We start from the raw sequence: 13,517 nt of genomic DNA on the forward strand, positions 1-13,517 counted from the left end.
GTAATTGTAAGCCTTAACTGTAGAGACAAAAACACAAAATACATTTGATAGAAGTCCACTAGTTTTGAATCATTCAAGGAGAGACAAAACTACAAACTGACACCATCTATAAGAACTTCAAACTGATTTTAGATCCGTAAAAATTAATTTATGCACTTCTACAAGATCAATTTCTTAATTCATGCACTTCGCCAAGACCAATTTAAAAAACTTATGCACTTTTGCAAGATCAGTTTCACAATTCATGCAGTTCTGCAAGATCATTTTCAAAATTTTCTGCACTTGTGCAAGATTAGTTTCAATATTCCAACACTTCTAGAAGAATAGTTTCAAAAATTTTTAGCACTATTGCAAGATCAGTTTTAAAATTCTTGCTCTTCTGCAATATCAGTTAAAAAAAAAAAATTTCATGTATCCAAGTCAATCAAAACCTCTTAATCAAATCTTTTAAAAAATACTAAATTAGAAAACCAAAAATCTCAATTGTTCTTAGAAAAGAAAAAAAACTCATAAGTTTAGGGAACAATATGAACTGATTCTACAATTGCTATCCAGCTGATATCATATGGGCCACTGATAATCCTCCTATCGGTGAATTGATTCAAGCTTGTCGTTCAATGTTACTGCATGACTGAAAATGTAATATTCATCATATCTATTGCGAAAATTAATTTTGTTGCTGATGAGTTAGCCAGCCTAAGCCTCTCCCATCCCTTGAGTACGTTTATTTTGAGCAGGCTCCATCTTCTTGTAAGCAATTATTATTATCCAATATTTTTGGAGTCTTTCGACCTCACAACATTATTTTGTTGTTCCTCTATTGTCGGGCTTTTAGCTCCTCTATTTAACAAAAAAAAAAATCATTATATGCTTGGATGGATGTAAATATTATCGGGAGAGTAGGCGTGTTTAGGATTGGATCAAAAACAACGCTTTCAATTTCCGTTCCAAGATAACAATTTTCAAATTCAGAATTTTCAGCTTATTTGGAAATTTCGCAATCGGAGTAATCTCGTAAATTTCAGAACATAATTTAGAAACTCATATATTTGATAAGTTGTTTAATAGGGGTGTGATATCCACACATCCCATTTTACTTCTCACACACCCCTTGATAATTTATGTCCGTTGACCTTCTTCAATTCATCCGATCTGACGACTGAAAATTAAAAAGGTATGTGAGAAGTAAAATGGGGTGTGGATATCACACCCCTTTTTAATATTCTCTAACTTTTCCGTACATGCAATTCATTGTTCTTTCTTGATATTTGGTATATGCTTATGTACAAATTCAATGAATAAAATGTATCCAAAAACTAACAATAAAATACAAAAATTGATTACAAAATATATAATTTGAAGTAATAAATATAAAAAATAGTAAGCATTGGAATTCTCGAACTTCTAATTGCATCCCAATTTCCATTCTAATTTTTCAGAAAACATTCGGATTTGTAACCTTCGGGTTCGGATTTAGAAATTTTACTGTTGGAATCAGAAATGCCATTCCAACTTACAATTCAAACTCGGGATCTCTTATGCAAGTTTAAATCAGCTAAATTACAAACTCTTCCAATTGGTCAATGATTTTTTTGTTATATTCAGAGAAATATAGTCAACATCAGAAACAAGGTACAATCTATAAAAATAAATTTATCTGTACATGCAAAACAAGCTAAAAGAAATTAAAAAGTATTCGGGAGGACATTTCCCATCTACAAGAAGAACTATTTTGTAACCTCTAATAAATTTAAGAGCAACAAAAAAGAAAAAATGGCCTGTAACTACCACTACTAACTTGAAACAACGGATTGCATCGCATAGATTATGGGGATATGAGTTCTCTAAGGCTTCCTCAAGGCGGATGCTGCACCCATGACAACAGCCAAGACAATGCCAAGACCGGCTCCGAGGGAAGCACCCACGGCTGCAGATGTAAGAGAATTTGACTTGGCTTGAGAATCACGTCCCATGGCGATTGCACGCTCTCGTGCCACTTCCACCAAAAGCCTATCTCTTGCAAGTTCCTTCAAATTGAAAAAAAATTTAGTACTCGTGAATAAATTTAGTAGATAAAATGGTATTTACACCACTACCACACCCGTCCACAGAAGCATATATGACAGTGAAACAGTAGGCAACAAATCTTGAGAGCAGCAAAACCCCATTGCAAATTAGGAATGGTGAAAAGTTTGTTTACCTGCAATCCAGCTTCCTCGTGGCTACGAAGCACATGATGGACTACTTGACGAAGAGAGTTGACACCCTCAACTGGGAGAATGATTTCTTTCTTCTGGAAAGGCCGCTTAACAAAATTGATGGGAGCAAACAATAAGCTTTGAGCACCCATCCTTCCATCAGCATCTCCAGTGGTTGCACCCCATGACAAATTAGTGCTTGCAGCACTTGGCATGACATATGGACAGGAATTGATAACGGCAGTGGTACTTGGAGATGCTTGGTATGACTGGACAACATCATCAATTGCTGCTTTCTGCTGATGAGCACTGACAGAAAATTTGTTTGTTACGGCAAGGACCCAAGGAATTCCCAGAGATTTTGCTTCATCCAGCAGAAGTGTAAGGGCTGGCCTTTGCTGTGATCCATTTGAGAGATTTAAGTGTGGTATTCTGTGAGACAGGTTATGAACAAGAACAATCAAGTCGGTCTTCTGATTCAAATCACGCATTCCTGTCCATAGTTCATCTCTGAAACGGGTGGCCTCCAAATTCAGCTCCTGCAACCCAAATTCGAGAAGTGTGACAATAAATCATGAGAAAGTATAAAATAAACCATGCCAACGGGGAAATTCTTTATCATGGAAGGAGAAAGTACCTGTAAATTTACTCCTGCTGAATCACAGAAGTATAAACCCCGAGAAATACCTTCTTGGGCGTTAGTTTCTGGAAGCAGATTTTCAATATTGGTAATATTGGTAATTTTGCCTTGGGATAACATTGCCTTAAAAAGGGAAGTCTTTCCGGCTCCCTACATGGGCAATAAATCATGTGAGTAACTACATGAAATAAATATATAAGACAACTTTTTTTGACCAAGAATTAAAGCATCAATACCTCAAGACCAAGTAATCGCACCCTGCGAGTTCTCACATGGACCTCTTTAGAGACTGTGGTAAAGTCACTGTTACAAAATATAAAAAATTCACTTAAGCCTTCAGAACGTATGGACTTTTCCTCATCAAATGGTCCTGAAGTGTGCTCCCTATTAAGATTAGCTGTGTTGGAATCAATAGAAGAAAACACACGCATCATTGAATCTGCTTCCATCTGATATTTTGGTGGCTGTTTCAATGGAGCTCCAACTAAGACCCGCATTTTTTGTAGTTCCAGCTTTTCCCCATAATTTGAAGAATAAGTTGGGGTTGAAGGAAAGGATTCCACTGTTGTTGAACACCTAAATGATGATACAATGTTACACAAATATAAATAATTGACTGCATAGAGATTAGAGTCATCGGTGGAGGTTGTAATACAGTTGCACAGAACAGTACCAGTTACCATTCACTTGGGCATGCACAAGCGTACAAAGATGCAATCCAAAACCAGTGATATCAACTTTTAAGGGCTCTCCATTCTTCTCGCCAGGTATGCTATTCCATCCAAGAGGAGCAACTGAAGTAGCTGTCTGAATAACTGGAGACTCAACAATATGCCCAAGCTCCACAGTTCCTGCAACTGCAAGACCAAGCAACTGCTGTAGATGTGGAAACTGCTGTAGTTGCTCTATGGCTGGAAAAGGTGACGTATTGTCTTTCATGCACAGGTCATAGATTCTGCAAGGCAAAAAGGTCGAATCAAGTAAGAAATGGAAGAAAAGTTACGAGGTCTAAGTGAAGACATGAGATTGCATTTTCAAACTAGATGCCAAATCCCACATTCAATGCGGAAGAAATTCAAACTAGATGCCCTGACCAAACCACACTACACCTTGTCTCATTCCTGGATGTAAATTTACATCATTTGTTATATTCATGTGTTAAGTGCTTGGTCACTGACATAGGTCAAAATGTGATTTGCTATTTGTAAGGATTATTTCGTAAGGAAAGCAAGAAGATAAACAAAAGGCAAACATAACCTATATGTATTAGTTAAACACAATCCTTCAAACCAGTGTCACACCACCAATATGGGAAGAAAAGATATTGCAGCAGGTCGACAAAAAATCGGATAAACAAGAGATAAATTTTGTAAGGTAGAATCATTTGTTACCTCTGGAACCGAAACCTATATGACTTCATTGAATGTGATTGAAATCGTTCCCTCAGTTCTGCAATAACAGATCCGACCTGAAAATGTCTTTGCCAGAAGAAAGCAAATAAAATGAGAAATTCCACACTACTACAACTAACATCTACGTGTGAACAAGAAAAACTGTAAGCAGAAACTAATGTATAATCCAAAAAAAGACAGAGAAAGAACTGATGGTCAAGCAAAGGAAGCACCTACCGATGTCAAATTTGAGTACTCCGCATCTGATAGTGACTTCACTGACGAATTTTCCAAGAGATAAAGCTGGCACAACATAAAAGAATATCAGATGAGTTCAGTTGACAACAGTAAAGGAAGTTACAAAAGCACCAAAATAAAAAAATAAAAAAAATCATCATCATAGAGAGCAAATAACGCCTTCATGCACAACAAAATTCACCTTGAAGTACAAAAATAGTTGTTTCCCAACAAGAAAACAGAGAGATGCCAATTACTAAACATGTTTTTATCCAGGCATAAAGGTTGGGTTACAACTTAGGAGACAACATCTTGAATGATTAAAAAAGTAGCTAGTGAGGACTGCCAATTAACTACTTTAGCATACAGCTCACTGCAGACAAAGCCAATATGCACCAAAACTCAACAATTGCAAAACAAATCTAAGATTAGGGATCCAGGGAGTGGAAGACACACAAAATATATACTAATAGCAACAGACTAACACACATTGCATAGTTTGCACTACTTTACATCCTCACATGCATGCACCTCAGCTTGAAGAATATTAAATACCGGTTTCTAGTTTGTACTGTAATACCTCCCCGAATGGTACATATGAAGGTAAATAAGGCACTCTGCGCCATGTGCTGTCATCCCCATTTTTTGTGGAGCTTTTTCTAGCTGACTTCCCACTTGGTGCCACATACGGTGGCTCTTTATCAGTGTCAGAGATAGGTTTAAGAGATATACCATCAGAACCTTCTTGTATTTCAAGAGACTGTGGTTCTACCATGTCATCATCTACTACAGTTGCTGCTACATAATCTGACTGAGAAGATGCCTCGACAGAATACACTTTCTTTCCTCTATACTTGTTGAATTGTCTTCTTATGCCTTCTAAGGGAACAAGCTTCGAGAGTCTCCACATAGAAGTCTGAACAGGTCCCAAACCCAGAACCAACCGTTCGCCATCATTCTCTTTTCCTTTTCCTACTGCTTCCTCACTTTTTAACAAGGATATGCTGGTAGTTTCGGTTTCAGCGGGCACTGAAAGAGATTGTGCACTATACTGATGAAAATAAGCAGGGGACAAGATGCGAGGTACCAGATCTTGTGGAATGCAGTAACTCTTGAAGTAATGTTGCCATCCCTCTCTACTAACATAACTACAAGAGAAAAGGATAAAAAGAACATAGATTTAGTATAAGAGAATATAGACAAGAGTATTCTTCGCTAACTATGAAATACCAAAAAAGACAGTTGAAAAAGGACAAGAAACCTACTCTCTTAAAGCTGCATTCCCAACAGGGGGCTGGGAAAATGTGATACATTTGACTTTAACATTTCCGTTCTCCTTTAATGAAGAAGAAGAAGCAGCAACCACCCTCAAAATAGCAAGGGTAGCTAACACTGCTACCTACATCATCCAAAGAGCGAAGATAGTATGAGGTTCCAACCAATAACAATAAAAGCAATCACTAACACTTCCGCTATTAAGAAAAGAAGTTAACGAACTTACTGCTCCACCAAGTGAATGACCACATAAGACAAGGTTCCGGTTTTTCTTTTGAGCAAGCCTGTACAACTCCAAAGCAGGGATCCCTTTAGCACGAGCCAAGAACCCCTAAAGGTAAATTTGAAAAGATAGCATGTTAGAAAATCATAAGGGCCCATCATACACAAGAGCGCGTGGTTTTGTGGGTGGGATGCAATCATACCCGATGTGCGGCAGGTTTAGCTTTATTCGCTTTTGATTCGAGAGGATTCCACAAATGTTCTCCATTTCCTTTTCGGCTTTCAGGTGGATTAGTAGTTTCAGTTCCATTAGTATCCTCCGCTACATCCTCATGAAATATAGCACCTTGAAATATGTTTGCATCTGTCATCACATCCCTTCGCAATATAAAAACAAACAAACAAACAAATGAACAATCATTATCAACGTAGCGAATAGAAATTCTCAACGAATTACATCAAATTCAAACGATTCTTACTTGTACTGCTTGGTTCCAGTGAAGGAAGCAAACAATGTATCACCAGATTCCGCCAACAAATAACTGCAAACATCAAAACGCAAAGCAGCTAATCAATTGACGTCAAGACTCAAACTTTCAAATCGAACACTCCAAGTAACCAAAAAAAATCAAACACCTGTGCGGAACGTTATCCGAAGAGGGCTGAACACGCTCGAGAGAAACAATTTGTCCTCCGAAGTCGGATTTAAACTTATTCACAGCCCAAACCAAGTCCGAAGCAGGTCTCTATCCGAAGCATTTGATCACAACATTAACATTGCACACAAGGTGTTTGATCAAATGCGCGAGAGAGAGATAGAAAGCTTTTCACTTTTTTTTCACTGACCTTGTAAACGCATTCGGAGAGGACCATGCAGCAGAGAATGTCCTGGAGGTCAGAGACGGAGTCGACCTTGACGGCGGCGCAGAGATCGTGGAGCTGCTTGCGGCGGCGCTCGTACTCCTGGTGGATCCTGCGGCGGTCGCCCTCCTTGCCGAGCCATGGCCACTTCATCCTCCACTGCAGTGGTCCCCAAGAGACCTTGAGGAGCTTGGCGCGCTGCTCCTTGATCCATGCCTCCACTTTGCTTTGTATCGACTCCATTCACGATTTGCGAAGACGAAGGTCACGAAGCGCAGCGACAGGGATTGTTCGTGTTCGTCTGTCTGAGTTTTTTTTTTTTTTTTTTTTTTTAATTTTTATATTTTTAATTTTTTTTTATTACAAAAATTTAGAGATTGGGATAGGAGAGAGGGAATCCTGTGCAGATGTGCAGATGTGCAGATGTGCAGATGTGAAGGCATATGCCAATGCCAGCGAATCGGAAAACATCGAATTACTTCGTTTTCATTAACTTTTTTAAAACGAACCGTTAATTCTACAGTAAAATAATAAATCACAACTTTCATAAATCGAGTTCATCGTTTTATTCTTTAGTTCAACGTTTAATGGTTTAATGTAAATTACTCTTTTCACAAGATTAACGTATTCTAATAATCAACTATTGATGATTTAAACGATCTCAAAAATAAACCGTTCGTCATCTATAACTTTGCAAAAGGGTAATTAAAAAAAAAGAATGTAAAAATGAAAGGTACAAACAACAAATGGTTTGCAAACATTTCTAAACTTCACTAGATATACTTTTACTTTATGCGTTATTTAAGTATAATTCACACTTTGATCAAGTTTGTGCTTCTTTTTTTTTTTTTTTTTTTTTTTTTGGGTCAAATGGTAAAATACATTACCAACTAACAGAAAGGCCTATAGTCAGCTTGGAGCCTTGTACACTGAAAACACACAAAAATGCCTAAACTATGAAGCCTGGCACATAGAAAACATAAAACAAAAAAAGAAGCCACAGTCCCAATAGCTGCTAATGTTGCAAAGCTCCACGCCACGAATAACATGATCTGTCGCCCCCCACAAATGCCTGCGATCACACTAGCACGAACCCCATAGTTGAGTAAGAGAAAGGTCGCATCATCCTCCAAGGACAACCACAACAACAATCGCCACCACGAAAGAAAGAAAGTCCGTAGGAAGAAAGATCCCACGAAACATAGCTCCAACAAGGGTGAACACCTAGAAGGACAAACAAGGGCGAGCAAAGGTGGTGCTGTGAACATCCGAGCCAAAGTTCTACGCACTGTCTCGTAAATTCATGATAAATCGAGAAGAACATAGATGGTAGTCGATCAAATATATGGATGGATGGAAAGATGATGGAACCAATTGATGAAAATGATAGAGTGGGATGGACTTGGGGAGATGGGTGATTGGGATTTGGGGTCAATATGGTGAAATCAAGGGCAAAAAGAGCAACTGAGTGATGATGGCGTGATATGAGATCTGGACGAAAATGAGACGGGTAAAATTTGCATATAATGGGAAGATAAAGAAAAGAAAGAATAGAGAAGAAACATGGGATTGCCACCAACTTTGGCCACAACTAGAGTCGGCGGCGATGCAGATTGAGGAAAGTTTTACTCACTCACACAATGGTGAGAAAGACTCTTAGAAGAGGAGAGAGAGACTCTCACAAAGGAGAGAAACGTCATAAGACCACTTGTATTCATTCAATTTAAAATGGGCCTGCAGGTTCCTTCCATATTAAACTGGACAGGATTGATAGGCCTATCTTTTGAGCCTTAAATTCAACATCTCATGATCCTATAAATAGCATTTTCGGCTTGAAGTATAAAATGTTGCCTCCAAAATGCACATTCAAAACTTTTGAAGTTTTAGCTGTAATATCGATGTAACAAATTTTATTCATGAAATTGGTTGGGTTGGTAGGCTGGATACCTCAAAATAATTTTTTTAGACAAATCCACATTATAACTTGCTCATTATACGCTTTAGCCCAAATCTTCCATCTCTTTAAATCATTTTTGAGGTAACGATATATCTACACTAATTTTTGATACAAAGAAATATCTACATTAAGGGATGAAAGAATAAATTGGTTGCAAACTCATTAATTTCGATATTCAAACTCAAGATCTCACTTACAAGTAAAGATGAATAACACTATACCGTAGTACTAAGTAGCAAATCTTCCACCTCTTAGTGTAAATATATCATGATGAAAGTGAATCCCACATCAAGGGAAGGAAGGACCTTGCACGGACTTATAAGTAAGTTGTGCTACTCCCCATATTGCCAATTGGTTTTATGGTGGAATCTCAACATTCTACATGGTATCAGAGCATATTGTCCCATGTGTTAAGCTCAACAGTGACATGTACTTCACGTCACCAGATTTGTGTTGTCCATGTGCTAAGTTTGAAGATTCACCACATGTACGAGGGCATGTTGAAAGTGAATACTACGTCGGGGAAAGAATGGATATTGCATGTACTTATAAGTAATTAGGCTACTTCTCATGTTGCCAATTGGTTTTATGGTGGAATCCTAACTTTTTTTATGGTATCAAAGCAGGTTGTCCCACATATGAAACCCAACGGCTGCACGTGCTCCATGTCACCATATTTGTGTTGTCCACGTCTTTGGCTTGAAAATTCAACATGTGTTTGGCTTGAAAATTCGCCACTCTTGAAGTGGCGTGTTGAGATTGAATATCACATTAATAAAAGAATAGATATTACATGAACTTATAAGTAAGTTGAACTACTCTTCATGTCGCTAATTAATTTATAATAAAACCTCAACATTTTTGAGTTGTAAACTTATGAAAGTGTCTGAAGTACATTGGACTAGCTAATACATAGACATGGTTTTAGGTGGATTCGATCAACCAAGTTTGTATTAATAGTAAATTACACTTCTTACCAAAGTTTAGGTTAATTACATGTCGCTCGAAATTTTAGGTGCCAGAGTTCTACAGCTCACTCCAAATTAGATTTTTTGACCAAATAGCCAAAGCTCTATCCCACTCTGCTCCCAAACTAGATGCCTCAGTCTATCTCGGTAAAGTGATTGCATCCATGTGGAATAAACCCAATAGTTTCTCTAATTAAAGATGATTGCTTATTGTAGTTGGGTCAGTTGATTAGGATAATGTGTTTAGTTTTTAACACCCGAGTTCAAATCCTTGTCCACATAAATTAGAATCAAATCCTTGTCCACATAAAATAGAATAGTTTTAACCATGGTTGTGTAAAACAAAATATGACTAATCAAATTTGTGTAAACTGAGAAACTTCATGAAGGCTTCGTATGGGTTCTTTGCCAGCCGTGAAGTTAAGGGCAAAGGTTGTTTTTACATAGGAATGATGTGCCAAATTGCATGCGCTGGCTTGTGGCATGGGTTGAAAGAGATGGATACACACTCTATATCGTTTAGTGGCACAACCACACCGACAAGTCCTAATCTTTTTCTTTTTTTTTTTTGAACAAATACAAGTCCTAATCTTAGGAAGGCCCACCCACTAAGCAATTTGTGAAGGGACCGTTGTATCCAAAAGAATTTTTCACAAGCCTCTTCTTAAATAGATTTTTCCGAGCACTCATTTTAAAGATAATCTGCTTTACATTTAGAGAATTTGTTCTCCGACAAAAGATGTTTTCAATCACTATAGCCTGTGATAAATACAATTTTGAATAATAAAATAGCATACCTTTTTCTTAACAAAAACCTAACTCGCTCCATTAATTACACGCAACAATTTAATCAAAATATTGAGAAGAGGTTTATCAATATGGTGCTCGGAAGATTACATACAATCATATAATTAGTGAGACATTAGATTTTCTCGTCTGCTCAAGTAACGTCATTTAACTTTTTTTCGTACATCAACTCCAATTATATAACAATTTGAGATGGAGTACAAGTTCAACAATCCGTCATCACATATTCATATCGAAGCAAGAACCAGAATGCAAAAGGTATTTGCCTACACATACTTATTTATACTAATATTTAGATACATAAAATCTATTCAATACATATTAAAAATATTGATCTTTTTCAGGTAAGCAGCTCACTGACACCTTAAGGTGAAGGAAGTTGCCTAGTTTTTCTTTTTATTTTTAAACTAAACTTTTTATTATTTATATTTATAATCATCAATGCATCACTATGACATGCCCATACACAATTAGTATTTGACCACTTTTCCATAATTGCTAGATTTGAATATTAGGTGATGAGTGATGTTAGAAAGATCAACTACTTGAATTATATTTTGAAAATAATATGATATGACGTTGATGGTTTGACTATTTTATTAAATCATTAAATAAAGAATTCAATCATTAGCAGGTAATTTTCTTAAATGCATGGAAGAAAAATTGATAATTTTCTTAATCCAGGTGGTAAACAGTTTCACAATATTGTTTTCTTGTGCACTTGCTCATTGACTCTGTGTGTAAAGAATTATGAGACATGTCATGTGTGGGTTGCTGGGCACCATCAAAGGTTGCTTTTGAGAAAAGCAGGACATGCGCTTTTGCGTTGCAGTTGCTTTATTTACAAGGCAGTAGTAGTAGACACAGTTCCACCCCACTCTAAATCCCACCAACCTTCCACCTTGCGTGTCGATCTTGAATGTTAACGGCCTATTTAGTGTTAGAATTTTGATTAAGGATTTCTAAATGAGTAATACTAGGTAGATTAATTTTTTAAATTAAATTTGTAAAATATATGATGTACCATTAATAAGAAATAAGTACGCTAATCAACATTTTGACGATAATTCAATCATCAACAAACATTTCATATGGTTTACAAAATTTGGTTTAAAAAGTTAGTCGCCTTAGTATTACCTTTCAAAATACAACTTATTAGTCAAAACTTCATTGGTCATGTTAATATCATTCTTAATGATTTCTTTTAATCTTAACAATTTTGTTTGCAAAACTGATGTATTAAGGGGGATATAATGTTGGGACTCTGAATCACACTTTCTTTTTGAAGTTGCAATCTGGATTAACTTATTAATTGAGCATTTATATTTATCTTATATAATTTGGTGTAGGAGAACTAGAATCCAAATCGCTAATATTTCCAACATCTATAATCACAATAATAATCTTTTTGTTATAATATTATGAAGATATATTAAATATTTATATAATTTATAGTTCTTTTGTGGTTTTTTTTTTTAGTACAACGATATATTTTACACTAAGGTGAGAGGGAGTTCGGCTAAGGCACATAATGAGCAACTTAATTTGGTGTCAAATTCGCCATCCATGAGATTCGAACCTAAGACCTCTCACTTACAAGTAAAGAGGAATATCACCAGACCGTAGTACTGAATAACTAGTTCTTTTGTGTTATGTGTCTCATCAATCAAGTAATGAACAAGATAAATTACGTCTATTTTTTTTTTTTAACACTTCAATTTGTAAAGTCACGGCAAAAGGCCAAGAAACTCTCACTAATCGCTTTATTAAACCCTTCCTTAATCCCCTTTTTAATTCACTTAATAATTTCTTGTTAGTTAAGATAAGTGTCCCGTAAAAATGTAAGTATCTCGCCTCCTTTCTAAGGTAAACTCAGCATACCTTTCAGGCTTTCACCTTGCTTAGAAAAGTGATTGTATGCAATTGGTTACTTCTAAAATTTTATCCACTTAAATTTGTAAAAATCCGGCGGAAAGCCCCAAAACCTTTCACTAATCACTTTTTGAAAGGGTAATATTAGAGGGACAAAATTTACAAACTAAATAACGTGTCACTAATAGGAAACGCTTAAGTAAATAAACTAATAATCAGTTTCCATACCTTTTAGTTTCCAAAATTTTGTCTATAAATTTAGTCACTCTAACATTACCATTTTTTAAAACATATTTTTAAGACCCTTTTTTAATTCTCATAATAATGTCTAGTTAGTGAGGAGACAAACTATCCCTGCAAAAGGTAGGCATCTCATCTCCTTCCGAGTACTAATTAGGGAGAGATCAAGAACCCCATGCATTCACATGGGAATGAATCAAATACGCAAAGCAAAAACATGCAGTAGAGAACAAATTAAAGCAAAGATTAATAATGAAGGTGATGAAATCAGTGGGGACTGGTAGTTGGAATGCATGGGGTCGGCGACCCTAAATAAAGTCAAGTTGATAATCGATTCCCGATTGAAATTAGCTTTTGGCTTTGGTGAATAGTGCTTTAAGACTGACTTAGTGATCACTTTAATCCCTTAATTATTAGTTGTTTTTTTCTTTTCAAAAAGGGAATCGGCTGGTGGCTTCGCCATAATAATTCACCTTTTCAGGAATCGGAAGACTTATAGAGGCATTTCAGCCTCCTCTTAGTCACCATCGTGTGATTCACCAGCGGCAGGAATCGAACCCAGGACATACCATGTGGAAGACGGGTTTGAAATTCGTCCTCAACTACTGAGCTATCCCGTGATCGTTTATTAATTGTTAAATGGAAAGATTAATCTAGCTAATCATATAGTTCCACATCTAATAGTTCCCCGACAAGACTGAGAAATTTCCAACTAATAAATTGACAATTGACCTCATTTAAGGTTCCTTCTGTGGTTTTGTTTCCATCTCAGATCTAATAAGATACACTTATCAAGCACTCTGACTACTAGTGGTTAGTCATATAAGTATGATCAACTGTCACATAATG

General features: G+C 36.5%; 1 protein-coding gene across 1 annotated transcript; it reads right to left on the bottom strand.

Moving 5' to 3' along the window:
* Positions 1–1,582: 1,582 nt before the first annotated feature.
* LOC137729484 (uncharacterized) lies at positions 1,583–7,159 on the bottom strand. Its single transcript, XM_068468446.1, has 14 exons — positions 6,810–7,159; positions 6,600–6,709; positions 6,443–6,505; positions 6,167–6,341; positions 5,968–6,072; positions 5,732–5,865; positions 5,047–5,614; positions 4,467–4,532; positions 4,230–4,306; positions 3,512–3,793; positions 3,075–3,414; positions 2,836–2,988; positions 2,201–2,737; positions 1,583–2,027 (listed from the first exon to the last, which is right to left on the bottom strand). Exons 1-14 carry the CDS (start codon positions 7,065–7,067, stop codon positions 1,845–1,847), a joined length of 3,051 nt encoding a protein of 1,016 aa, XP_068324547.1. The 5' UTR covers positions 7,068–7,159; the 3' UTR covers positions 1,583–1,844.
* Positions 7,160–13,517: the final 6,358 nt, after the last annotated feature.

This window comes from Pyrus communis, chromosome 3 (assembly GCF_963583255.1).
Source record: "Pyrus communis chromosome 3, drPyrComm1.1, whole genome shotgun sequence".
Lineage (NCBI taxonomy): Eukaryota > Viridiplantae > Streptophyta > Magnoliopsida > Rosales > Rosaceae > Pyrus > Pyrus communis.